Below are 27,748 nucleotides of genomic sequence, written 5' to 3'. Positions count from 1 at the left end.
TCTATATGTTGCAGTGTGTGTGTTTGTGTGTGGATTTGTGTGATACATACTGTCTGAGTTGGAGGGAAAATGCTGCTTTCTTTCCAAATCAAAGAGAAAATTGCGTCGAGCCTGGAATGGCAACAAAAATAGCTGGCTTGACTCACAGTCTCTCTACTCTGAAATATAAATTCTATCCTGAAGGGAATTCTCTTTTCTGTCTCGTTCAGTCTACTCTTCATACATACACACGTGGTGAAATATGCACAGATTCTAAAGTCTTCATAGGAACATGAGAGATCATTAATTTTGTCCTATCTTGGCAAAAATGGGGGGTGAGAAATTATTTATATTGTGGGCTGTAATTCAAGGCAGTTCAAGTTCCAAAGAATTGAGTTTCAGCAAATGCCTAGGAAGCCTCTTGTTTGAAGAATTCCACATTACCCCCCATATACTTGTTTATGAGCTTGCCAGTTCCAACTGCAATATACAGCGTTGGGTAGTCTTGTTCTGAGAAGATGATGAAATTATTTCTTTCTAGTGGTGCGTAAAGTAATTGTGTTTGATTTCATGGGTTTTATAAATGGAGTAAAGAAGGTATCTGAAATGGCACATCATGCTGGTGACAGAGGAGATAGAGGGTTAGATGTAAGAGAACTGACATTGAATATGTAAATAGGTATTATAGTTATCTCTGTGGATTCTTTATTGTTTGTATGAGGTTTTCGTATATTGTGCAATAGTGTTGTATATCTTTGTGATCCCTTTGGTTGTCCGTGATAGTACGGTCATGTGAGTAAAGCAGAAAAGTATATTGGACTCAGAGATTTATGATTTGCTTTAAGTCTGTCTGTTCCAGCTCTTATTATTTATAAGCCCCACAGAGACAGATCCCCTGTGCCAAATGTGCTTTCCGTAGACTTTCTACCAAATCTAGGATAATGCTTGGATCAGAAATAAGGGAGAAGGGGCCAGACACAAATGGAAAGTTGAGGCTGTTCTCGGTGGTTGATCACCTTCATTCATTTAATCAAGAGAGAGAGAACATCTTTTCTATAAGGATATACACGCAAGAGGATTCTTTTTTATTATCAACAGTCCGTAGTCTTTGCTTCTGCTTTTGTTGCCTGAACAAGCATGTGCAGAATCAACAACAGAAGTGGTCTAAGCTCAGGCAAGCAGAGGCCATTTCGCTGACAATGGATTAAAACAATGCTTAGACCTAGTTTTGAAGGTTTTTTGAAAACTGCTCACATAAACACAATGTCCAGGATTCTCTTTTTTTTTATAATATATTTTTTTAAATTTTTATTTAGTGGGGAGAGAGCAAGCAGGAGAGGGAGAGAGGGAGAAAAACTCCCAAGTAGGCTCTGCACCATCATTGCAGAGCCTGATGCAGGGCTTAAACTCAGGACTGTGTGATCATGACCTGAGCAGAAATCAAGAGTCAGATGCTTAACCAACTAAGCCACCCAGGCACCCCAATGTCCAGGATTCTTAATCATTCTAGAGCTGTAAAGTATCTCGGTGCCTTGTATAATAAATGAGGACCAGGAAGGTGTCATCACAACCCTGATGTCTTTTAATGTAATGTGGGAGCTAGGAGAGCAGCATTTTCATTTCTTAGGGGATTTGTGAAATTATGCGCCTGGAAATTTATGTTATTTAATTCTTACTCAAATTTTCACAAAGTATATAATTTTAATGGCTGTGGTTATCTCTGTTATATTAATGTGGTAGAAAAAATTATAATTAACATGAAAACTATACTGCATTCCATATTTCTTAATTTATTATCCTAAAAAAATGTAGCTATTCTGATGATCAGGACACCATACCGTTTGGTGGAAAGATACTTTAATTACTGGAAAGCATTGCATGAAAACAGGGAGATTTATGAATTATATCCTTACTGACACTAAACCCAAAGCATATCACATATTGAAAGACTGAAAAGCATACTTAGATGTACTCCCAAATCCCCAGTATTGGTACTTTCCGGACAACCTTTGAATACAAGGAGGCTAGGGGGATTTTTGAGTCTACTCTTCTATACAATTAGAAACTTGATAGTTTTCTTATCTTACTCAGAAGATTGTAAAGTTATACAAATAAGCTAAAACACTGTGTAACATAAGTTATTATGGGGCGCCTGGGTGGCTCAGTCGGTTAAGCGTCCGACTTCGGCTCAGGTCATGATCTCGCGGTATGTGAGTTCGAGCCCCGCGTCGGGCTCTGTGCTGACTGCTCAGAGCCTGGAGCCTGTTTCAGATTCTGTGTCTCCCTCTCTCTGACCCTCCCCCGTTCATGCTCTGTCTCTCTCTGTCTCAAAAATAAATAAATGTTAAAAAAAAATTAAAAAAAAATAAGTTATTAGTGGCTTATTTCTTAGATCGTAGATACCTATGTTGATCTGGTGTAAATAGTCCTGCAGTTGGTCAGGTGATACGTGGGCTCCTTAATCTGAGTGTGCATGGGAAGATCTCGGGAACTGGTTAAAATAGTTTCACACCTTCACCCTCACAATCTGTGACTCAATAGGTTTGGAGTGAAGCTGAAAATTTACATGTCTAACAAGTTCTAGAGGAAGCTAATGCTGCTGGTCTAGAGACCAGGCTTTGAATCCACTTGCTCAGTGGGTGATTAATGCCATATTTCGTTACTTGGAGTCCAAGGCAGTGTGCCAGGAGATTCTGAAAACAAAATAAGAGAGGTGTGACACATCTTTTTGAGGTGTTACCAGAATATGGGCAAAGCTATTTCATTTTTTTTAAAGAAATAATGTTGATAGATTAAGGAATGAAATGCAGAAACAGCATGACATATCCTGAGAAAAACACAAGACCTCAGAGTTGTGCCAAGTTTATAATTGTCTGCTTCTACCTGTGAAAGCTATCACCTAATATGACTGCCTGCCTAACTTGCTAGAGCTTTTCAAACACGTCCACCCAAACGTTGTAAAATTAGGGGTTCCACAGGGCAAGTGCTGTTATGCCTGTATAGCTAATCTTGAATCCCCAGGTTTTAGCTTCAGGTCTGGCAAAAATAGAGGCTCAATAATCTGTGTGGTGTTAGGCAAGATTTCTTTTATTGTAACCTCTCTTGTGTCTAGTTGCCCCCAAAGGAAAATAAGAACAATGATAGAATCACTTCATTGGGAAGATAATGTTTTAGGTTGGGCCTGTCATATTGATTGAAGACAATATTTGATACTATTTATCAAATATAGTAAATGTACTGAGAGCTTACTGCGTGCCGCGCCACTGTTTAATAACAGTGAATAGACAAGGCGATATATACCATTCCATATGAAATTCTTTGTTGGTAGTGGGTGGGCTGAAAATTTCAGGTAAACCAGTTCATGGTGCACTTCTTAATTAACTGTATGGGTCACAGTTCAGAAAACACGGCTACAGAGGTTTTTATTCCTTTCAGAGACAATGCCTGCCCTGGAGGATATGGCAGCAAACAAAGATAGGGGGAAGAATTGAGCCTCCTTCAGGCTTATTTGTGTAAATTAGGAGTCTGGTGTATGCCTATGATTGTCTAAATAACTCTTTATTATTTATATATCAGCAACTGTATTCATCATTGATTTCGTTAACAAAAACACACATCTATACAAGCTATGCTCTAATTAGAGAGCGAATTAGAAGTGTCTAATGCCTTAGTACTATAGAAAAATGACAATACATAGGTTTTTGTATTTACAAAAGTAAAGTTTAAGCTCTTATCTTTCGCAATTCTTCAGGCTCTCATGGATGCTCTCCACAGGGTTTGACCCCCTAATCTGTCCTACATTATACTTGCTGCTTGTTAGAATGCAGGTGCTAATTAACTAGTTAACACCTTTTGTACAGTACTAAAAGCCCCGCCTCTGTGCCTTCTAAGGTGTCTCTTTGAGTTACCCACTAAAAAGAGATGTGCTTCCCATGGCAAGTATGTATTACTTTTGTAATTAAAAACTCAAAATAACATATAACTTTTCAAAGGGCATAAAGCACCCTTTCCTCTACCTAGCTCACAAATAGCATTTTTCCATGTGGCCAGTTTGTGGTGACTTGGATTCTTTGCTCCCTCCTCTGATTTTGAATTGATTTTCCAAGGGGTAGCACCTAGGGATCTCTCTGCATTTTAAATACCACTTATCTGGAGATTCTGGTCTTGGTGAAGCAATCATTCACCCAGAGCGGAGTTCTTTTCAAACTGGACACAGTGCTCTGTTTTCTGACATATCATGCTTTGTTTGATAGTTTCAAAATAGGTCCATTAAGTGTCTCCACATTCTGATTCTCAAGTAGCTGCTAAATTCTTTTTTGTTTCATCATACGGGAATAATATAGTATAGTACATATTACACAGTACATAGGGCATAGCGTAGTACGACATAGTGAGACACAGAATAGTGCATGCCATTTGCTCCTAATCAGAGTCAGCCTCTGATTATGGGTCCCACATCTGTCGGTTATGGCAACCCATGATAGTGTCCTAAACATTTTAGTTTTTTCTTTTCTCTTCTTTTCTTTTCTTTTCTTTTCTTTTCTTTTCTTTTCTTTTCTTTTCTCTTTTCTCTCTTCTCTCTTCTCTCTTCTCTCTTCTCTTTTTCCTTTCCTTTCCTTTCCTTTCCTTCTTCCTTTCATTCTCTTCTCTTCTCTTCTCCCTTTCTTTTCTTATCTTCCCTTCCCCTCCCTTCTTTCTTTTTATAAACAGTCATTGTTTTCCTTTGACTGTTTTCATTTTGTATATATTATTTTATCTTCAGGTTTTTTTTTTTTTTTACTATTTTAATGTTTGCTATTATTGTAACTATTACCAATAGTATTCTACATTTTTTTTAGGTTTACTTATTTATTTTGAGAGAGCAAGAAAGAGGGAGGGGCAGAGAGAGGAGGAGAGAGAAAATCCCAAGCAGGCTCTATGTTGTCAGCACAGAGCCCAGCCTGGGACTCGATCTCATGATCCATGACATCATGACCTGAGCTGAAATCAAGAGTTGGATGCTTAACTGACAGAGCCACCCAGATGCTCCTAAATGTTTTTAAATAGGTATTCATTTGTTCTACCATCGTGTAAGGAAAAAAAAAAAAAGCTTGCTCATATTTTGGATTCTTTAGGATAACTTGAAAGCGATAGAATTACTAAGTCAAATGTTTTGACTCTATCTATATATCTACATGTACATATCTATGTATCCATCATACCTATGTATGTAGGTATGTATGTATGTATCTATCCTTTGTTTTGTATCCCTGACTGTACTAACTACTTGGGTACTTGCTATTATTATTATGCTACAAATACCCAAATGGAAAACATCTGTAATTGAGCACATGAATGAATTGAAAATATGCATTTCTTGGGTATCTATTTCTTCCTATTTTTTTTTCAAGAAGCTAAAAGTGATTAAGTTTTAGGGTTTATGTGAAGTCTAAATGAGGTAATCCCTCAAGTAAATACTTGGGCCGTGTGTGTGTGTGTGTGTGTGTGTGTGTGTGTGTGTGTGTGTATAGCGTTTCCTCTATTTTTGATGGTAATGATCAGTATAATTAAAACAAAAGACTGATATTTGAAAGTAAGAAAAGGCAATTGACAATGAGTTGATGGTAATGATCAGTATAATTAAAACAAAAGACTGATATTTGAAAGTAAGAAAAGGCAATTGACAATGAGTTGGAAATATAGCAGTTAAAATGATTTGGGATTCTTTAGGAATTTGTGGATTTTCCCTTCATGCTTTTCCTTTGAAAGAATGTCATGAGTGAAGTTTGTATTTAATGACCATCCCGATTCCTAATTATTTTCCTGGGGAATCGGGAGAGCTGCTAAGGTAGCTACATATCCTGTATGAAATACTGTTTTGAAAATATTTCTCTGGAGAATTTAAAAACAAGAAGAGCTCAGATTCCACCGTTTTTAGACATATCCCGGTACTCCTCATTTCACACATTTATACTCAAACATGTACAAAATCCTTGCTGCCACATTTTTCTTTCTGCCTGGAGAACAGCTGTAAAGATATTAATTGTGCTTCAGTTATAAATGGATTGCCAAAAGGGACAGAACGGGTTGTGTATCTCATCAGCATGCCCTGTCTGGTATAAATAATGAGACAGGAACTTGGTAAATTGGAAATTTGTGATAAAAATGAGATGTGATATTATAAAGTCCCATCAGTTCCTTCTTTGAACACATTGATTTGTAAGGCATTCTGCAGGACTGCTAAATCAATGATTGTCTGTCACAAAATGTTGGTTAAAAGGGTTCTATTACTGGGGTCAACTACAAATTAGCCCAAAGGGTAAACACAAAGGTAGTATAAATGTTAAAAGGAAAAAAAAAGTCACAGATGTTGTGAAATAGAGTTGGAAAGGCACAATTGTAAGAAAATGTATACACTCACTGTCCCTCCTACGGTTCTTAACTGTGGTAACTAGGAAGACTTGAAGAGTGGAAGTACAACTTAATTGAACAAGGTACTTGATCATTTCACTTATTTTTAAAGCAAAGTTGGGCGTTTCTTTGATGTTTCTCCAAATTCTCTGTGTGTCTTTCAAATCTGCCGATGTTCACATGTACCTTTTGTGAGCACCTAGCAAAGCTCTTTCCCAGCACATCATGCTTAAATTTTAAACAAACCTAAGAAAATATTGATAGTTCCAAATGTTTCGTACAAATAAATTGATACATTTTGACTTGTTTCTTAAATAAAACCCAATTTTGGAAGAGGTCTTACCTTAATGTGATAAACATTGGTGGATGGAATTTAAAAAAAAATCACGTAACTATACAGAGACATTGAATACTTTGATTTCTTATGACCAAGTCAGTATTCTGAAATCACAGAATACCCTTGAAGTTGAGCTACCTGTCATTTCACATCATCAGGAGAGGTTGCATTTCCGTACCTCCAGTCTGCCTTCCACTTTTCCCTAGGCACCAGTCTCCTCTGCACACATACACAACTCCTTGAACAAAACTAAGTTATAGACTGTGTGGTGATGTTTCTTTCCATAACTCTCCCCGTGTTCGTCTGTGAGCCCTCCTCTCAGGCCATGAAGGACCTATATTCATTTTTAAAACCCCAGGGCCAAGCACGGTTTGATGGTGTCCAACAATCGATAAATGTCTGTAGGATGAGAGGAAGGAACTAAGGAAAGGAGAATAAAGAGAGAAAAGGATACACACAAACAGATACAGAAGAATAAGATGAAGAGATGAAAAATTAATTCAACTTCCTCGTGCTGTTTTGTTGAACTCTTTAAAGGTATGGTCCCTTCAGATTCAGCTTTATGTCTTCAGGACCAGAAACATCATTGTTCTGTTTCTCTCTGTCTCACCCTCTCTCCCTCTTTGTTCCCCTTTCCATCCTCTCCATTTGAAAACCACTCAAGATGTTGGCAGATCCTTAGTCACTTTTTGTAAACTCATTGCCTCCCTAGCCTTTCACATATTCTTTTGTTTTTGTCAAGATTTGAAGTAAGGCAGAGTTTTGAATACATTTCTCCCAAACTCTGTACAGGTATACAGGTATCAAGGTCTCACTTCATTCTTCTAGTAATTTTGTTTTCATGCTACAGTCTGCTTATTTAATGTGACTGCATAAAACTTCTCAAGTATAATTGTAGAAGACTTTTTTTCTCACATATATGTTAATATGAACTGGGGGAAAGAAAAGAGGCTGTTAACTGCAGTCCCAGAATTCCTACATGTAGGAATGAGAGGTTAGCACCAGAGTTACCAAGGATGGGGTTAGGAATTGACCTCAATAGACTTGATTTCAAATCTTTTCAATAACTTTCTTTAAGGTGAAATTTTCTTGCCAAGGCTGGTTATTTGTAAGGATTATATATGTGTGGATTTCTGAGTTGTATGGTCAGGTTTTAGACACGCATCTAAACTTGACTGTTTATGGTAAGGTGCTGGAACTTTAGAGTTGAATTATCTGGGTTTGAGGAAAGAAGAAAAGTGAGTTAGAATAGCATTTCTTCACTTACTATATGCCTCACTACATGTATTTAGCTTCGTTGCACGTGGTTTTCCATACTTTTGAGTGTGTTGGGAGACAACAGTATCAGGTTAATAGGTATATTTAGTGTAAAAATGAGTAAGGGAAGGTAAAGGATACTGCATAGTGAGTATGTAGCACATAGTTGGAGATAATTGTTCCAATTAGAATTTGAAATTAGGATAGGTGGTATATCTGTAACTCTATTCAGATTGGAAGTCAATGTGTTTATCAGAAGTAAAATTTGATATAAAATATACTAATACCAGAATACAGATACTGTATATCTCTGTGGTTTTTTTGTTTGTTTAATACAGTAGAAGTGTTGATTTTGGGTCAGGTGGAACTAGAATTGAATGACAGCTTCTTAAATTATAATCTAGACCCTGGTAATAAGAGATGGCAATATACTGTGTCTTAGTCAGGACTGTGATCAAAAACTACCACAGCCTGAGTGACTTAAACAACAAGTATTTATTTCTCACAGTTATGGAAGCTGGGAAGTCCAAGATCAGAAGATCCAGTATCTGATAGAACCTACTTCCTACTTTGCAGGTGGCTGTCTTCTTGCCATGTTTTCACATGATAGAGAGCAGGGGGGGAGAGAGAGAGAGGCACATTCTTTTGCCTCTTCTTATAAGGTCACTAATCCCACTACCCAAAGCAATCTACACATTCAGTGCAATACCTATAAAAAAAACACGAGCATTTTTCACAGAGCTATAACAAACAATTCTAAAATTTTCATGGAGCCAGAAAAGACTCCAAATAGCCAGGGTAATGTTGAAAAAGAAAACTAAAGCTGGAGGCATCACAATTCTGGACTTCAAGCTGTATTACTAAGCTGTAATCATTAAGACAGTATGGTACTGGCACAAAGAGAGACACAGATCAGTAGAACAGAATAAAGAACCAAGAAATGGACCCAAAAATGTATGGCCAACTAATCTTTGACAAGGCAGGAAAGAATATCCACTGGAAAAAAAGACAGTCTCTTTAGCAAGTGGTGTTGAGAAAACTGGACCATTTTCTTAACGATACACAAAACCAAAATGGAGGAAATACCTAAAAGTAAGACAGGAAACCTTCAAAATCCTAGAGGGTAAAAGAGGCAAAAACCTCTTTGACCTCAGCTGCAGTAATTTCTTACTAAGCATGTTGACTGAAGCAAAGGAAATAAAAGCAAAAATGAACTATTAGAGCTTCACCAAGGTGAAAAGCTTCTACATAGGGAAGGAAACAATCAACAAAATTAAAAGGCAATGGGAGAAGATATTTGCAAATGACATATCAGATAAAGGGTTAGTATCCGAAATCTCTAAAGAACTTACCAAACTCAACACCCAAAAAACAAATACTCCAGTGATGAAATGGGCAAAAGACATGAACAGACACTTTTCCAAAGAAGACATCCAGATGGCTAACAGACACATGAAAAGATGCTCAACATCACTCATTGTCAGGGAAATACAAGTCAAAACCACACTGAGAGATACCACCTCACGCCAGTCAGAATGGCTTACATTAACAACTCAGGCAACAACAGATGTTGGTGAGGATGCTGAGAAAGAAGAACTCTTTTACACTGCTGGTAGGAATACAAACTGGTGCAGCCACTCTGGAGAACAGTATGGAGGTTCCTCAAAAAATTAAAAATAGAGGTACCCTATGACCTAGCAATTGCACTACTAGGTATTTATACAAAGGATACAAAAATGCTGATTTGAAGGGGCATATACACCCCAGTGTTTATAACAGCACTACTAATAGTAGCCAAAAGATAGGGGCATCCCAAATGTCCAGCAACTGATGAATGGATAAAGAAGATCTATCTATTTATCTATCTATCTCTATCTCTATCTCTGTCTATATCTCTGTCTATATCTCTGTCTATATCTCTGTCTATATCTATATCTATATCTATATCTATATCTATATCTATGTCTATGTCTATATCTATATAGATACACACACACACACACACACACACACTAGAATATTACATGACAATCAGAAAGAATGAAATCTTGCCATTTGCAACAACGTGGGTGGAACTAGAATTTATTATGCTATGTAAAGTAAGTCATTCATAGAAAGACAAATATCATATGACTTAACTCATGTGGAATTTAAGAGACAAAACAGATGAACATAAGGGAAAGGAAGGAAAACTAAGATAAACACAGGCAAAATGTAAGAGATGCTTAAATATGGAGAACAAACTGAGCGTTGCTGGAGGGGTTTTGAATACAGGGTTGGGCTAAATGGGTAATGGGCATTAAGGAGGACCCTTGTGGGATGAGCACTGAGTGTTATATGTAAGTGATGAATCACTAAATTCTATTCCTGAAAACATTATTATACCATATGTTAGCTAACTTGGATTTAAAAAAAGAAATAGTCACTAATCCCATTATAAAGACCTTACCCTCATGACCTAGTTATTTCCCCCACAGTCCCATCTCCTAAAATTATCCCATTGGGGGTAAATATTTCAACATATAAATTTGGGGGGAACACAAAATGCAGTCCATAGTATCCTGTTAGTGATTTTTTTTTTTTTTTTAATAATAGGCATTAAAGGACTTCCCTATACAATACTAGTGGAACATCTAGCAGGGAGTGACTCAGGTTCAAGAAATGCGGTCTTTATTTTCTCCAGTTTAAGTAGAATTTCCTTAAGCACATTCTAGCAAGATAGGCAGAAGGTCCTTGTTTTTTCATCAAACATAGGAAAATTCCAAAAGATTTATTCATGCAGGAAAGGGCCTACCACATTTCCTCAGTAGGGAAGGAGAGATTAATCTTCCTCCACTCTCCTCCATCCTGTCCCCTCTCCTAGGACTCCATCCCTGACCATTGCTACTGCTCTTCAGTATCAGATGATTTTGTTGATTCACACTTGAATAGAATCTCCTAGTCCAGTTCTTTGCCAGAACCATGCTTGCCTTGCCTGGAAGGAAGCTTTGGGGCTGTTCTTTCACACAATGATAAGGTAACCTGTGATGCCCAATTTTCAGACTTGGGCTCTTACAGATTCGCCTTCACAGATGTGGCTGCAGCCTTCCTAGATGCAGGATTGTAAAACCTAGAGAGGCTTCACTTTGTCACCCATGGAACTTAACATCATTGCCCTTCTTCCCAGTTTCTGGTAAAGACACTTTACCCCTGGTAAAGACACTTTCTACCTTCTCAGACCCCAAATAAAATCTTCAGGCTGTCAATTCTTCTACAGGAAGTTTTCATGAAGCTCATATAAGGAACTGGTATTATACTAGGTTTTATTTATAGCCACAAGAGTGGGCCCATCTTTAGGGAGTCAAGACTCCCCTCTTAAGAGGAGGAAAAATTCCTATTGTTTATTTTCTAATGAATTTATAAAATATGAAAATAAGACAAAACAGTAGAAACAAATAATTCAAAAGATCAATGGACCAGACTCCTCTTAATCATTGAATGTGTCTTCCTATAGAAAAGAACCATTCATTCATTCATTCATTCATTCATTCACTCATCTATTTAACAAATATTTATTTCGCTTTCTCAGTTGCTGGAGAGAAAAATAAAAATATTAGGCCAAGTTCTCTGTACTTGAAGATAGAAAATTCAGAACCAGTATCATAGTTATAAAGGCTGGGAACCTCTGTAACTGGTTTTGAATATAGGTTTTACCCTTTTCTGTTTGAATGGAGATCATCTTAACAGATGTTCCAAGGCTTGTTGCAAAGATTAAAAGAATAAATATTTTATAACAGGCATTGTTCTTAGTGCTTGTACCCCTAGGATGATGTAGAGCTGTACCTCTTATATAAATAAAGGATGAGGCCACCTTGCAGAGGAGTGGGCTAATTCTGCAGAGGAGGGTCAGATGGGAAAGTTTGAGAGAATAAGAAAGAATATTGTTTTCAAGAAGCTTTCAGGGGCACCTAGGAGGCTCAGTCGGTTAAGCGTCCGACTTCGGCTCGGGTCATGATCTGAGAGTTCATGAGTTCGAGGCCCACATCCAACTCTGTGCTGATAGCTCAGAGCCTGGAGCCCGCTTCAGATTCTGCATCTCCCTTTTTCTGCCCCTACCCTGCTTGCTCGCTCTCACTTGCTCTCTCTCTCAAAAATAAATATTAAAAAAAAAAAAAACAAACAACTTTCAGTCTGGAAGGAAAAAATCTGTGCATGCTGCAATGTAAATATAAAAGGAAAAGATGTTCCCAGGGACAGTCAAATGAAGTATTTTTAGAGTTCAGAAGAGGGGACAGTTCAGCTTGGGGACAACTAAATCTTGAATCTGGGTCTCCATGAGTTAGGCAGATGTGTTGGGCAATCATAGGAATGTACTTGAGCAAGTCTGTGGGTTAAAAACAATAATAATTGGGAAGATTAGAAACCTCTGGTGTAAAAGAATGTTGAAAACCCTTTTCTGACATTCTGTTTTCCTGAGATAAGTTCCAAACTTATCAACCTCCTTCATGGGGATTCTTCCTGATTTGCAACCCCACCTCTGAACTTTGACTCAAGAGCATCCTTGTTCTTAAATGTAACCTCAGTATCATTGCTCCCTCCTTCCGGAAACCTTGCCTTTGCTGTTTAGCTGCCCCTCCAGTGTGACTCACACTGTCTTTGTCTCCCCTACAGCACTTTATCACTGGTTAGTCCTGTTATTTTCTGGTCACCCCCTGGTGTGCCCTTCAAGACAGCAAAACTCTTCTAACTATAAAGCCTCTTAGGTGCCTAAAATAAGGCTCAGCACATAGTAGGAGCTCACTGAAAATATAGTGTGATAGCGAAGGGCCCAAATAAGCCCAACTCCCCTCCTTTTCCGCTACGGGCATCATGGATGCCAGCATGTATAGGATGGCATATTCGGGGTGAGTTAAAGAAAAGTCCCTGAAGCCATTTCTCTAGAATGATATTTCAATTAAGCCTGTTTTTGTCTAAGACTTTGCCTTCTCAGTAGCTCAGTGGTTCAGTGGTTTTTCACTTGGGCGCATGTGAAATTTGATAGGAGAGTTCCTCATTTTGTCTTTGAGTTGAGGGGGTGGGGATGGGGGGTAGAAAGTAACCATGTGAGGTGGTTGGTGGATGTGTTCATTAATTTGATTGTGGTAATCATTTCACAATGTCTACATATATCAAACCATTACATTGTAGACTGCTTTAAATATATTACAATTTTTTTTTGTCAGTTATATGTCAGCAAAGGTGGAGGGGGGAGATGTAAAGGAAGAGATTATAGTCACAACTACACTGTCAGTTTTAAAACTCCCAGCTTTTAACTAGAGAATTAAGCTCATTCTAAAAAGAATAAAAAAAGAACAGCCACTTGAGTGGTTATAATTTTGTTCTCATGCCTCTTAAGCTCAAATTCATCTTTCAGCAAATGTGCACATGTCCAGGTAGGATGCCACAGAGAGCCATGGGTCAGCTCCAGATAGTGTCCCCTCATCCAGGGAATCCTGATTGTTTATCCATATGGAGCAGAATAAGACTATGAAGTAGTCATATCATAAAAATGATACTCCCATTTTTAAATTAGGAAACTGAGTCTCCTAGATGTAAAAGAACAATCCTGGCTGCAGGAGAGTGACAAGTCATTGATAGAGAATGTGACCTCAGTCCAATAATAAGAGGATGTGAGCAAAACTTCTGACACTATAATTGTAGCATATGCCTGTGTTCCACAACATCGTGCTGATGCCTTCTAGAAATAAATTTTACAAAGATTTGCAGTTTCCTGTTACGGTGAAACCCTGTGAAAACATTGCTAAAATAATCGTCAAACCCTCTCGGGACAGAAATTCTGACTGCTGCACATTCTTTTGCCCTCCACGTCTAACTCAGAGCTCAGCATACAGCACCTACCATGCAAATAGCCTTTGTGTGAGGGAATGAATGAGTTCATATACTAAAATATAATGAAGGAAGCTTCCACCGACTGCAACCCTGACACATTGTAGAAGGTACCCACAGAGCCCCTGGTAGCATAATTTTGCAAGGTCAGGATGGAAGTAGCTGCCAGTCTAAAGCATAAATGATGATAGTTTACTTCTTAGGTATTTGTAGGATTTCATTCCATAGGTAACAGATTAGCGAAGGCTTGATAGCTGGGAATAGGCAGCCTAAGAAAAGAAAGCATACTTTTTTGTCCCATTGTACTATAAGAGTCATTCTGATTCTGAAAGAGTTTATTTATGCACACGGAACCGTAAAACAGACAGGTTATTAGTTTTTACAACCAGGCTTCCAATCGTCCTCATTATCTGTTTGCAAAAGCAGTGGGTAGGCCACCGTTCTGGCGCTGTTTGTGAGAAACACGGAAGGTACTTTTCTCCTGTGCATAGTAAACATGGCTGAGACTTTACAGTTACACATTTTCGTCCAATATTTTTCACTTCTCTCACCCAATGCACATTACAGATGTTCGCGGGAATGATGCATGGGTGGATACGAGACATCTGTGTGCTTGAATGCGTTTCCTGAAGTGTTTAATTGTTCCAGAAAGTTTTGAGCTCATTTTATAAACACAATGTTGAGTGTGTATGGATGTTGCATTAAGTTACAAAACTGTTTATACCTCTAAATGCTCCAGAATAAAATATGGAAATGGAATTTTATTTCCCCAGTTTATGTCCCAAATCATAGAGCCAGAGAAATGACAGGATGCATTTCGGTGCTGTCCATCCGCCTGACTGCAGTTAAGAATCTGTCCCTGTTCCCATAATAAAATCAATTTGGAGCATATAGTATCTGGCAGCAACATTTTACTACAGGCTGAGAGTTGGCACGTGAGAAGAACACCCAGTGAGCAATGGTTAGACCTTTGCAAAAGATGATAGAGGAGGAAGTGACTGTTCAGGATTTCATTGTGTGGTGTATGTCTTAAAGACCGTTTTCTGAAATGAAATGGCAAACCCGTGCTGCCCTTGCCTCCTGTTTAATTGGCTCTTATAAATTGCAAGATGGATCACCAAAAAAGAAGAAAAGGGTTTGATCTTCTCTTCTCACCCTGACTGTAACTTCCCTAGTTTAACCAGTGGTTGTTCAGAGCAGAACTTCCTAGAAGGAAGTAAAATCTGTCTTCTTGCTTCCAGGTGGCACATCTCACTATTTATTTCCCTCAGAGCTTGGTTGAGAAAGAATTTTCCATGTGTAGGGTTAAAAAAAACAAGCCATAAATTTTACTGATCCATGTTAATCCTCCTCATCCTCCAAAGATCCCCTAAGGCGGCCCTTGGAGGTTTGGATATTTGGCATATGTCTTCTATAATTAAATAGCAAAACTGGGGGGGAAAAAAAGCTCCTGGTAGGATTTAGGCCATCTTCGCACTTGGAGGATTTGCTTGAGGCCCTTCAGGAGAAAGTAATGTTGAAGACTATGGTGTCAGTTGGAGGGACGTGAAGAAAACTGCATCGGCTGCCTGCATTTACTCTCAGCTTTTCTGTAAGCATATTAGGTCTGGGTTCTCTTGTAACTTGGGGGGTGGGAGGAACAAAATAAACAATGAAAAACGCTCTAGAATTACACAGCCATCATGCACAGAGGTATCCCAAAGCACATTTCCATAAAAGTGAAAAAATAATGGATTTGGCATCACACGTTTAAAACATCCAGGGCCGATGCTTCAGCTTCTAGTAAGGGATAATTTAAACGTCAACAAGTTACACAGGCCTTAAGAAATTATTGCTCTGCTATTCAACAACAACCAAAAAACGTTGCCATGGCAACACCTGTGCCTCACTACCTCTTGTATTGCCTAGTACTTGGGAGAATTAACAAGGAGGATGAGGGAAGATGGGCTGAGGGTTTCATTTTATTAAAATAACCAATGCCTGCTGCATCATTGCTGTGACCCGTTAGGCCTCTGATCTTCGGAATGTGTGAATGTTTAAGGAAGACGTTTTCAGATGATAACGCGGGGCACTCTATCCATGGACTTTACGTACTGAGCTTGCATCTGGGTAGCCAGAAGGTCAAAGCAAAAGTTTGAAGATGGTAGCAGGAAGGCCAGGAACATACACCTTTCTGAATTTCAGTAATTGCAGGGGTTCTGCTGCTTTATTTTCCCACCTGCTATCAGAACGCTTATTCTCTGAAAATGGATTGCAAATGACTCTTTGCAAATGGGGTTTATGTTCTTCTCATCATAAGAGTTTTCGCTTTTCCAGTGTGCGCATTTTCACGCTGCACCAAACCTTTGTTTTCCTGCTCAGGGTGTCAGCACCAGCATTTTTCTTTCTGAATAATGTGCAGAATTGGTGTGCTGACTTGCTCATAAAAAAGTATAGTCTAGCTAACAGAGCTGCACTACCCAAACCCAACATCTTATTTTCCCGAAGGCCTTTCATCTTAGTTTGTCAGCAAACTGGAACCTCTAACCTGACAGTGTAAAATTTTTGATGGTTAATTTTGCTTGTAGTGTTTGCTGTCATTATAGGGGGAAGACTTGTGGGCCCTGCTGCTAACGGGAGGGAACTTTCAGGTGTGGCAGGAGGCAAATGATACCGTGAGCCTTCTGTTAATTAAAATCCAAGTGCATGTTGGCAAATATCACTTATACAAGAAACTAAATGCAGAAAAATGGGCTTATTAAAAGCAGAATGCACCTTGGAATTGACGTATTCATACGTGAATTGATACAGCAGGATGCATTGTGGTGACAGGGATCATTTTTGTTGACAACAGCTGGAAATACAACGGCTATATTATTATAATTAGGATCGGCATCAAGTTGGATTATAATAGGGGCTTTCTTGGAGAAATGGCACAGTGTCAAATTTATAGTCACCAGCTAAATGAGTCTCTTGTATCCTCGACAAAGGGACAGAAACAGTTCCAAATGAAAACACAAACAGAGAATCCTGTTGTTATATTTCCTGGGTATTACGCAGGGTCCTATTTATCACACACCAACACTTGCCGCTTTGAAGAAACATTATCCTGCAAGGTTTACACTTTTCAATTTGCCTCTGTGGTCTGCATTCTGCATGCATTTCCATGGAGAAGCCGACACCACAGCTTGACTAGAAATCTTTTCTGCTGCAAGATTAACCTCAAAGCATCCATTTTCCCCCCTCTGGGTAATCACTTGACAAATGCATCCACAAAACCTCTACACACATCTATTCCAGTGTACAGGTGCATCAACAGTCTTGAATCACTATTAGGAGAAATATTATCCTTGACGGGAAGTAGAGCTGCCTTTTCATTTCCAGATGTCTAAAGTTGAAGGATGTGGATTTCCCGGGAAGCCAGACATCAGGCAGAAATATCATGGATGAGGATGTGGGTAAAATCTTGCCTTAGCTACGTCGCATTGCTCGGGACAGTAGTTCATCTTCAAAAGAGTATGGGATTTGCATGGGCCGAGAGATAGGGCATTGATTTGAATGCCACCCATTCACATAACAGTGAGAAACTTGTGCTGATGATGTGCCCACTGCCTGGCCCTTGTGCTTGCTACATCCAAACACAGTTTACTTTTGAGTCCACAGCAGTTTTATACTACAGAGGAAACTGACGTGAGATAAACTAGATGGGAGCAAGTGAGATGGAGTGAGTGTGTATGTATATTTTCTAAGTTAGTTTCTTATTAAGGGCATGAACATATTGTTACATTTGGGAAAGTCTTTCTGTGTTTTCCCCTCAAATTTAAGGAAATATACTACTATTAATTAAGCACAACACTTAGAAATGACAGCACCCACCACCACTTAAAATGATAAAAGATGAGTTTGTTTTTCAGTCTCTCATGCACATACACATAATGTACATATAATAACAGTGACAGCAAGGTCTCAGAAATATAAAATGTCAATGACTCTTCATTACTGTTTGCATAACTTATTACATTTAATTATCTTAACAAGCCTAGGCCATAGCAGTTATTTTACCTTCCTTTTTGCAGATTAAGAAATCAAAGCTTAGAAAAGTTTTGTTTCTTTGGCCAAGGACACAGGACTCCTAGAAGTTGAACATGGGTATAAAACAAGTGTTCCGGTTCAACATAGTATGACTCCAAATTTATCTTCTTAGTCTCTTTTCTCTACTTAATATCATCCCATTTGATTCTCTCACAGAACTTTAAGGTGTGCAGAATGAAAAATGATTGTCTTCAGATATGCAAAAAACTAAATCACAGAACATGGAAATTATGGAAATCTGGTCCCTTCCTCCTGCCTCAGTGTTTGGTAATGTGATGGGACAATAAAAGAACATCAGGTTACAGTAATCAATGAAAACAAATAGAATCATCATCAGTCTGGCATTAGTGAAGTTCCCAGGAAAGATCCCTAAATTCCATTTAAGGAAAAATCATCTCCGTGGGCCTTTATGCACTATGAATGGATTAAAAAAACCTTCAATATATAAACAAATCTGAGTGAGAATTCTTCAGAATAATCATGATAGAAATTAATGTTTCTTTGTAGGGGAGTGAAGTCAAATTATAAAAAAGTCCGGGACCCACTACAGTCATTCTGAACAATGACTTTACTTAAGAGTTGCCTGAGAAGACTTTTAAAAATACTCCACCACCATCCCCATATTGCCATGCCATAGATCTGAAAGGTACCCCAAAGATCTAAATGTTTTTCAACCCAGATTCTAAAATGTAGGCAGAGTTGGTGCTCATAGGCTTAGCATGTGGTCATTTCTGTGCTCAGCGTCTATATAGATTATTTAGTGTGACTCACAATAATTCTGATGTGTATTGTAGATTTGAGATTGGTGGGTGAGGCAGGTTAAATGATTTGCCCAAAGAGACGAGTAATTGTTTCAGCGTAGATTGGAAGTATCCCATCTGCAAAACCGTGACCCACATACTTCTCCACCCAAACACACCCACTGCACACATATATGCAGTGATTCTGTCATTGTTCACAAATGTGTTTGATTGATTTATTTTTCTGCATAAAGGTGTTTCTCAATTTAAGTCACCTACTGGCAGGTAATTTTAGTGATGATAGGAATTTTTGACTATTTGTTCACTTCTTTGTTTCCTGTGCCTAGGCAGTGGTTAGAACAGAATTAGCTTAACATCATATTTGAGTTCATTTTTCTCAAACAATGATAATGTGTTACTTCATAATGGTGGGGGGGAGCATTTCTCCTAAAAAAAAAAAAATAAGACAACTCAACAAAGCAAAACAAACAATTATTTCACAGTCTTCTGCTTGGAAGAGTTCACCCTTTCTTATGAATCTCTGGACTATTAGCTCTCAGTAACTCCTGAGTCTTTTTCTTGCTATTCATTCTTTTTTTTTTTTCTTTAACTTTTTCCGAACTATTCTTAGACTTAGAGAAAAGGGACAGAAAGAGTTCTGCATACCCCTCACTCACTTTACCCTCATTTGAACATCTTATGGAAACTTAGTACAAGGGTGAAATCAAGAAAATGAGCATCAAGATCCATATTTATTGTTAATGTTTTATCACCCCCCTAACTGGACTACTGCTGTAACCGCATATCTAGTCTGATCTCCTAATCTTGTATATCGCTTGCTCCAGTTAAATCTGGGGGCACTAATCCAGGAGAACAGCATAGGATCGGTCTCTCACTGAAATACCTTCTCTGTTTCCTACAGGAAGAGCCAATACTCCCCATCTGGGCACTCAACTGACCTCTGCATTTTGCACTCCAGCTTGCCTCTCCAAAGTTAGCTTGATGACTGATTTTTCCAATCAGATCTCCTCCTAAAATGTATTTATTTCGCTTTCTTCCTCTTACCTGGAAGGTTTTTCCTCCATTTCTTTTCCATCCCACACAATATTCAAATAACTACAAATATTGTACTTTCACGTGCTCATCTTTACCAGCTAGTTGATGAGTTATTTTCGAAAGTGAGTCTTATTTTTTTCTTTGATATTGTTCCCAGTGTCTGATGGAATGTATTACAAGACCAACATGAGGTGTTTTTTTTTTTTTTTTTTATCACTGTAGATTTTGTAGCACCTCTGAATCATAATGCTGAGTAGAAATTCCAATTTTACAGGACTATCAACCGCTCAATGAATAGTATTACTACATTTTCATGTATAGTGACCGTAATTCAAAACCCTTAATAACATTTTGATTGGCAAGATCTTGCAAAAGCTCTATCCTATTTCAGTAAACATGGAGGTATGCTACTCAGATCCGCCCTTCAAATTGAAACATTCTTCCCCCATGCTGCTTGAGAGTGTTGATGACTGGCATCTCAGAGCTGAAGGTCATCCAGCTGAAGAGAGCTGCATGACCCAAGACCAAGCCTCCATTCTCAGAGGGGTTCCCACATCCAATAACTGGACAGTGCTGGAGTCTAAAGGTCTGGCCCCATTTCCTCAATGACCATGTCAGGTATAGAGTAGCCACTGGAGTCTGTGAGTGCATCACAGACCAAGGGCTGGTTCCACCCAATATTGTCCTGTTCATTTCCCCACAGGTATCAGTTGAAGAGAACTCCCTGGTAAAAATTCTGCAATTAGGAGCATCTGGGTGGCTCAGTCAGTTGAGCGGCCAACTTCAGCTCGTGCTGTGATCTCACAGCTTGTGAGTTTGAGCCCCGCATTGGGCTCTATGCTGACAGCTCAGAGGCTGGAGCCTGCCTCGGATTCTGTGTCTCCCTCTCTCTCTGCTCCTAACCCACTCGCATTCTGTCTCTGTCTCTCTCAAAAGTAAATAAACATTAAAAAAAATTCTGCCATTAATCTGAGAGTCTACTTGCTAGGGAGCTTCTCTGTGACACTTAGATACCATTTGTCGTTAAATCATCAGATGATTTATTCATTTGCCCATTCATTCAATTATCAGTGTTTGATAATTACAGTAAAACCTTGGTTGGCAAGCATAATTCCCTTCCAGAACCATTCTTGTAATCCAAAGCACTTGTATATCAAAGCAAATTTCAAGAACCATTGGCTCAGTTGTGATCATGTGAAATTCAGCATCACACACTTCTTGTATTGCAAGACATTGCTCGTTAATCGAGTTAAAATTTATTAGAAATGTTTGCTCGTCTTGTGGAACACTCACAGAACAAGTTACTTACCATCCAGGGTTTTACTGTATTATGTGTCCAACCCTTACTGGATTAAGGACATTGACCCTGTCCTCACAGAACTTGAAGCCTGTCACCACACCAGACATCTCCAATTGCTCCCAGTTTTAGCAGTTTCCAGAATTTCACACAGTCTTTCAGACTACTTTGCCTTTACTTATGCTTGACTTATTGCTTGGAATTCCTTCCCTGCCATTCTCATGATTAAACTCTACCTGTCTTTAATAATGTAAGTCAAATGCAACGTCTCACAGAAAGCTGTCCTGTCCCTGCCCGCCCTTTCTGTGGAGTGAGAGTTCCAGACATGGTGCTATTGCATTCAGCTGAATTTTTATGTGTGTGTGCACCAGTCCCCTCTTCTTCCCTTCCACCACCAAACTGTATACTCCTTCAGTGTAGATCTTATCTTAGTATCTTTACTTCATATCAGGCAAGCTGTATGTGCTCAATTGCTGAAGGAATGAGTGAATAACACAAAGAAAATGAATCCGAAAAAAAAAAAAAAAGTTTTGATTCTATTATCCATAAGGCGTAATTACCTAAACATGTTAATTAATTGGTGGTTCCAATCTAATTTTATATTGTAAAGAATTAGATAAAATGAATGAAATATTCCTCTGATATTTCTGTGCAGTTTTTCTAGCAGCCATTTTATTCAGGTGTCTTCAGTTTAGTTTTGCAAAACTTAAATGTTACATGTGATATGAGTAATTTTGTGTTTCATGTTTCTTTGATATTTTTCCTTTCCATATCCTCCAAGCCCACATGAATCTGATAGGTGTCTTTAAAATGAAAACAAAAAAGAATCTTAAATAATATTTATTCTAAAAGGGTTATCTTTATATAGTGCTCCAGCCCAGCAGTACTCATTCTTTTAAAAGACTTGGATAGTTTTGAAGTTATGACAGAGTAGTTTTTGAAGAGATTTCTTATTTTCCTTATTCCCACACATGGATTTCTGTATGATATGCTTGGCAAAATTTAGCTCTTGGCAAAGGATAATGTGTTAATTATTATCTTTTCTCTCCCTCTTTTTCTTCTTTTTTCCCTCTTTCTTTCTTTCTTTCTTTCTTTCTTTCTTTCTTTCTTTCTTTCTTTCTTTCTTTTTTTTAGGTACGTCTGTCACTAATGTAACAGCTACTGATGCTGATGACCCAGTTTATGGAAACAGTGCAAAGTTGGTTTATAGTATCTTGGAAGGGCAGCCTTATTTTTCCATTGAGCCTGAGACAGGTTTGTGGCCTAAATTTTGAATTCTATTTACCATGTTATTGCTTCAGGGAAACACTTTTCTTGGGATTTGGATTATGAAATGTCATGGTTAAGTACTTCACTGCCTGTATCAATAATATTTGAATGTGTTATTCCTGTGCAATGTGTGCTACATGGCAAGCCCAACAATCATTTTGATACTGATTAAAACAAATTGCAGACCCATTATAGAATATCACCTATTTAACAGATGGCCTGGCACCATTTTTCATCCTGGGGGAAAAATGTGTTTATACATCAGGCACACTTAAATATCAGATTTAAGAATAAAGCCAGTTGCTTATTGGCTCTGTGATTCTTTGTGAGTAATACTTACAAATCTTTTTTAAGTTTCAATTCCCCTATCTATAAATTGGGTATGGAATCTATTTAATAGTGTTATAATGAACATCAAATCGGGTAATAAATATCGACCATATAGTGCATGACATGTGGTAATCATCCAATGGGTGGGTATTATTATATTTGCTATTAGGTTGCTTATTTATAAATCAGGATACTGATATCTACCCGTTAGAGATCTTTATGACCTAGTGGTGGTGGTAGTAATAAGAGTATTGCCAGTATTCGACCCAACCAGTATCCTGAATCTGGTGGTACAGATTTTAGAAATCATTAAGTTAGTTTCAACAACAAAACAAAACTTTTATAGTACACTTAAAAATTATTAATAACAGTGTCTTTTGCATGAATTTTTATTCTGTGTCTTGTGGTTTGGTCTGCAAATTTTCCAAATTGACAAATTCAATACATAGCTATGTATAGTATAGGTATAATATATTTTCTCTGATTCATGAGTTTTCAGTATTATTGAGATAAATTTCCATGTCTTACCAGTAAGTCAATTATTAATAAATTAAAAATTTAAAGCCTCTCTTTGCTTTTTTTTTAAACTCAAAGAGTAAAATCCTCATGCATTTAAAAGTGAGAAAAAGTACAATTTATATATAAATAGGTCATGTCTTAAAATTGAATTTAGATTTAGTAACAGGAAGGAACTCTTGTAAAAGACATTAATTAGGGGCATAATTACATACTCTTCCTCAGAGAAGAGAGAAGTCTGTTATAAACTTCATCTCATTTGGGCTCCTTGATGACCCTAGGGGAAGTGTCAGAGAAGGCAGTCAGCTGAAAGAGAGAGAAAAAAAGAGGGAGGGAGGGAGGGAGGGAGGAAGGGAGGGAGGGAGAGAGAGAGAAGTCTGGAGATGTCCTGTTGGCCAAAGTCACAGTGACAGAGTTGGGAGTAAAACTGGGACTCATCCCCAGGTCCTTAATTTCAAAACCATCTTTGAACTTTACTTTCCTAGGGAATAATTATGGAACAGAGGCTTCTGTAAAACAAAACTGTGTTGATGGCTTAAGTGGAGTTGAATCGTCTTTTCCTTTGCTCCTTGACTATTTGTCTACTTGGATCATTTTGTTCACCAGGCCCAGCATAATCCAGCAAAAATGTATTCAGCATTCACTGTGTGCCAGACATTGAATTAAATGTAAGGAGAAAAATTCACAAAGGCTAATGTCAGCCTTTGAGTATCACACAATCCATTTTGGAAGACAGATTTTTGCTTTCAACATAAATACAAGGGAGTATGGTGCTCACATTTAAATAATTCATATATCAAGAATAAATTACTATGAGGTATAGATGATAAAAGTCCCCTAGTAAGTCAGAGGATTTGGGTACTTTTAAGTCTCATTGACATCTATTGCCATTTGCTTAATCAAATGTCAGCAACATTTAATATTTACATTTTTACCCAGCATAATGAGTGTCTTTCTCAACATAGATTTATTTTAGCTTTATCGTTTCTAATTTGAAAGATACAAAATTATCTGGTTTTATATTTTAGAAAGTTTATTCAGAACCCATTGTGGGAAATAAAATGGAGAGAACGGATACTTTGAGAATGTATATAGAAGTTGCTTAATCGATATTGGTTGAGTGAAGTTGAGATTTTAAACTAAAACAGACACAATGCAGAAGGAAATAGAGGCTAAATTCAGTAATCAGTAGTCAGCCTAAGTTCTTTTGCTGCAACACAAATATGTACAAGTGAAATATAAACACTTTTGTGTGAATACCTGCATAATTACACTTAGGTGTGTTCAAATGAAAGCAGAGTGTAAGTTGTTCCCATACAAGCTAAAGTTGCTTTGTGAGTCCCTTTCTCTGTGTTTTTAAAAATATTTTTGAAACTGGTATGAATTTTTTTGAGTGTTTGTGGTAGAAAAGGGCATGTTATGCATAAATTGATTAAGAAGACTTTTTAGAACTTGTATGTCAGAAAAATATAGAAAAAAAGGGCAAAGACCATTGAGGATTTGGGCTTTTTATTTTATAAGCAAATGGAAAGTAAATACACTTTCTGGCAACCAAAATATGTGTACCAGTTATGTCCTCTGGAAAAGACATTGAGACAGAATGAGGAGAAGAAGTGGCTTAGTGGGGAAGGGCTATGAAAGATCAAAAAAGCACTGTCTTAGTTCTGGCTGCTATAACAAAATACCTTAAACTAGGTGGCTTATAAGAAACAAATTTATTTCTCACAGTTCTTGAGGCTGGAAGTCTCAGATCAGGATGCCTGCATGGTAGCATTCCAGTGAGGGCCCACTTCAGGTTGCAGGTGGCAGACTTCTTGTATTCTTGTAAAAATAGAGCTAGCTAGCTCCCTCGTCTCTTTGTATATGAGCATTAATACAGTGATCACATTGCCTCTTTTTTTTTCTTTCTTTTTAGTTTTTTAAATGTTTATTTAGTTTTGAAAGAGGCAGAGGCAGCATGAGCTGGGGAGGGGCAGAGAGAGAGGGAGACACAGAATCCGAAGAAGGCTCCAGGCTCTGAGCTGTTAGCACAGGGCCTGACGTGGCACTTGAACTCACGAACTGTGGGATCATGACCTGAGCCGAAGTTGGCCACTTAACTGACTGAGGCACCTAGGCGCCCCTGATCGCAATGCGTCTTAAAGTCCCTGCCCCCAAATGTCATCACATTGGGGATTACATTTCAACATAAGAATTTTGGGAGGGAGATTAACATCCAGCCCATAAGAGACCTGAAACAGGATTAGGCAGGGCAGCCCGTCATACTGCAGTGCAGATCTGATACCCATGCAAGTTAAACAGAGAGGAACAGGAAAGGCAGTGCAGATTTGACAGCATCTTGGCCAAACCCATGGGCGTCCCTGGAGCAAAAATGGCTCTTAAAAGAAACCCATAATTTACAAACATGGGTAGGCTTTAATACAGTCTGGCCATGCTCAGTCTTTGGCTCTGATGTGTCTGGGAAGAAGAGTCCTCAACTTGCAAACTAACACTAACCCTAAAGGTGCTTCAGCTGGAAGATGTCAGCTAAGTATACTCTTAGGCAAATTCTTTGTTAAAGAGAAATCCAAGCAGTGGTTCTCTGTGGCTGTCACAACATGTTGCAAACACAAAAGAGTAAATAAATTTACCCTATCAAGTCAGCAAATGTGATGTTTAAAACAGTAATGTGCAGGATTGGATGAGCACTGGGTGTTGTATGGAAACCAATTTGACAATAAATTTAATATATTAACAAAAATAAAAATAAAAAAATAAAAAAAATAAAACAGTAATGTGCAGGATTAATATGTGCTTGGTAAATTACTTAGTCAAAACCTAATAGTAAAAGTATTAATAATTACATTTATTGAAAAAAATTGAAGGCTATGTATCAAAACCATTAAGAATGTCCACTAATTTTAGGGGCGCCATAGTGGCTTAGCCAGTTAACCATCTGATTTTGGCTGAGGTCATCTCACAGCTCGTGAGTTTGGGCCCTGCGTCGGGCTCTGTGCTGACAGCTCAGAGCCTGGAGCCTGTTTCGGATTCTGTGTCTCCCTCTGTCTCTGCCCGACCCCTACTTTGTGCTAGTGTGCTCTCTATCTCTCTCTCAAAATTAAATAAACAAAAAAAAAAAAAAAAAAAAAAGAAAAAAAAAGGAATGTTCACTAATTTTGACCTAGGGATCTAAATTCTAGAAAAATAAAGAAATATTCAGGGATGAGCCCAAATTCATTACAAAAGACCTGTATACCCCTACAACTCTCATAGATGCCAACCCTGTACATAGTTGGTCTGTCCATGACTTCAGGAAGAGATGCAAAATAACTGAGACAGAATATGTTGGTTTAAATACCAATACACATTTCTACTGTGGAATTGTTCAGTTCCTTTTTTTTTTTTAATGTTTCTGTATTTTTGAGAGAGAGTGTGTGTGTGGGGGGGGGGAGGGTGGGTGGGTGGGTGGCTGGGTGAGTATGAGCAGGGTGAGCAGGGAAGGGGCAGAGAGACAGGGAGACACAGAATCCAAATCAGGCTCCAGGCTCTGAGCTGTCAGCACAGAGCCCTACATGGGGTTTGAACCCATGAACGTTGAGATCGTGACTTTAGCCAAAGTCCAATGCTCATCCAACTGAGCCACCTGGGTGTTCCTTTTTTATTGTTATTATTGTTGTTAAAGAACCAGGATAGTGAAATTTGTATTTTGGTAATAATTTTGAAAAAATTGTTTCTCCTTAATTTAAAAAGAAATTTAAAGACTTAAAATGTTTAGAGCAGTATTTGGTTTAGAATATAATTGACAGAGAGGGACAGAGATATCTCATATATCCTTTGCCCCACAAATGCATAGTCTTGCCCATTACCAGTACCTTTCACCAGCACAGTACACTTTTACCAAGGATAAACCTACATTGACACATAATAATCACTCAAATCCATAGTTTGCCTTCAAGTTTATTTTTGGTATTGTACATTATATAGGTCTAGACAAATATATAAGGATATATATCATTGTAAGGATATATATCAGTATAAGGATATATATTACTGTAATACCATACATATTTTCACTGCCCTAAAAATCCTCTGAGCTCTTTCTGTTCATCCCTCCCCTAATAACCCTTGGCAACTACTCATCTTTTTATTGTGTCCATAGTTTTGCTTCAGAATGTCATATAGAGTATGTAGTTTTCTTTGATTGCCTTCTTTCACTTAGTAATATGCATTTGAGTTTCCACCATGTCTTTTCATGACTTGATCACTCATTTTTAAAAGTTTAGTATTTTTATTTTTTACCATTTTATTTTTTTTAAATTTACATCCAAGTTAGTTAGCATATAGTGCAACAATGATTTCAGGAGTAGAATCCTTAATGCCCCTTACCCATTTAGCTCATCCCCCTCCTACAACCCCTCCAGTAACACTCTGCTTTTCACCATATTTGAGAGCCTGTTATATATTGTCCCCCTCCCTGTTTTTATTTTATTTTTGCTTTCCTTCCCTTATGTTCATCTGTTTTGTATCTTAAAGGCCTCAGATGAGTGAAGTTATATGATATTTGTCTTTCTCTGACTAATTTTGCTTAGCATAATACCCTCCAGTTCCATCTACTGTTGGATTGGTAAGTTGCAAATGGCAAGATTTCATTATTTTTGATTG

General features: G+C 38.0%; 1 protein-coding gene across 3 annotated transcripts in view; it reads left to right on the top strand.

Annotated features, from left to right (window-relative positions):
• CDH8 (cadherin 8) overlaps positions 1–27,748 on the top strand; it is a 412,814-nt gene that overhangs the window by 187,767 nt on the left and 197,299 nt on the right. For all 3 annotated transcript variants that reach the window (XM_042918476.1, XM_042918478.1, XM_042918477.1), the window contains exon 4: positions 22,127–22,246. In XM_042918476.1, the coding sequence (XP_042774410.1) occupies positions 22,127–22,246 (120 nt within the window). The remainder of the gene's footprint in view (positions 1–22,126; positions 22,247–27,748) is intronic.

This window comes from Panthera leo, chromosome E2 (genome assembly GCF_018350215.1).
Source record: "Panthera leo isolate Ple1 chromosome E2, P.leo_Ple1_pat1.1, whole genome shotgun sequence".
Lineage (NCBI taxonomy): Eukaryota > Metazoa > Chordata > Mammalia > Carnivora > Felidae > Panthera > Panthera leo.
The sequence above is the reverse complement of the archived record's forward strand: the minus strand, read 5'-3'. Positions and strand labels throughout refer to the sequence as shown.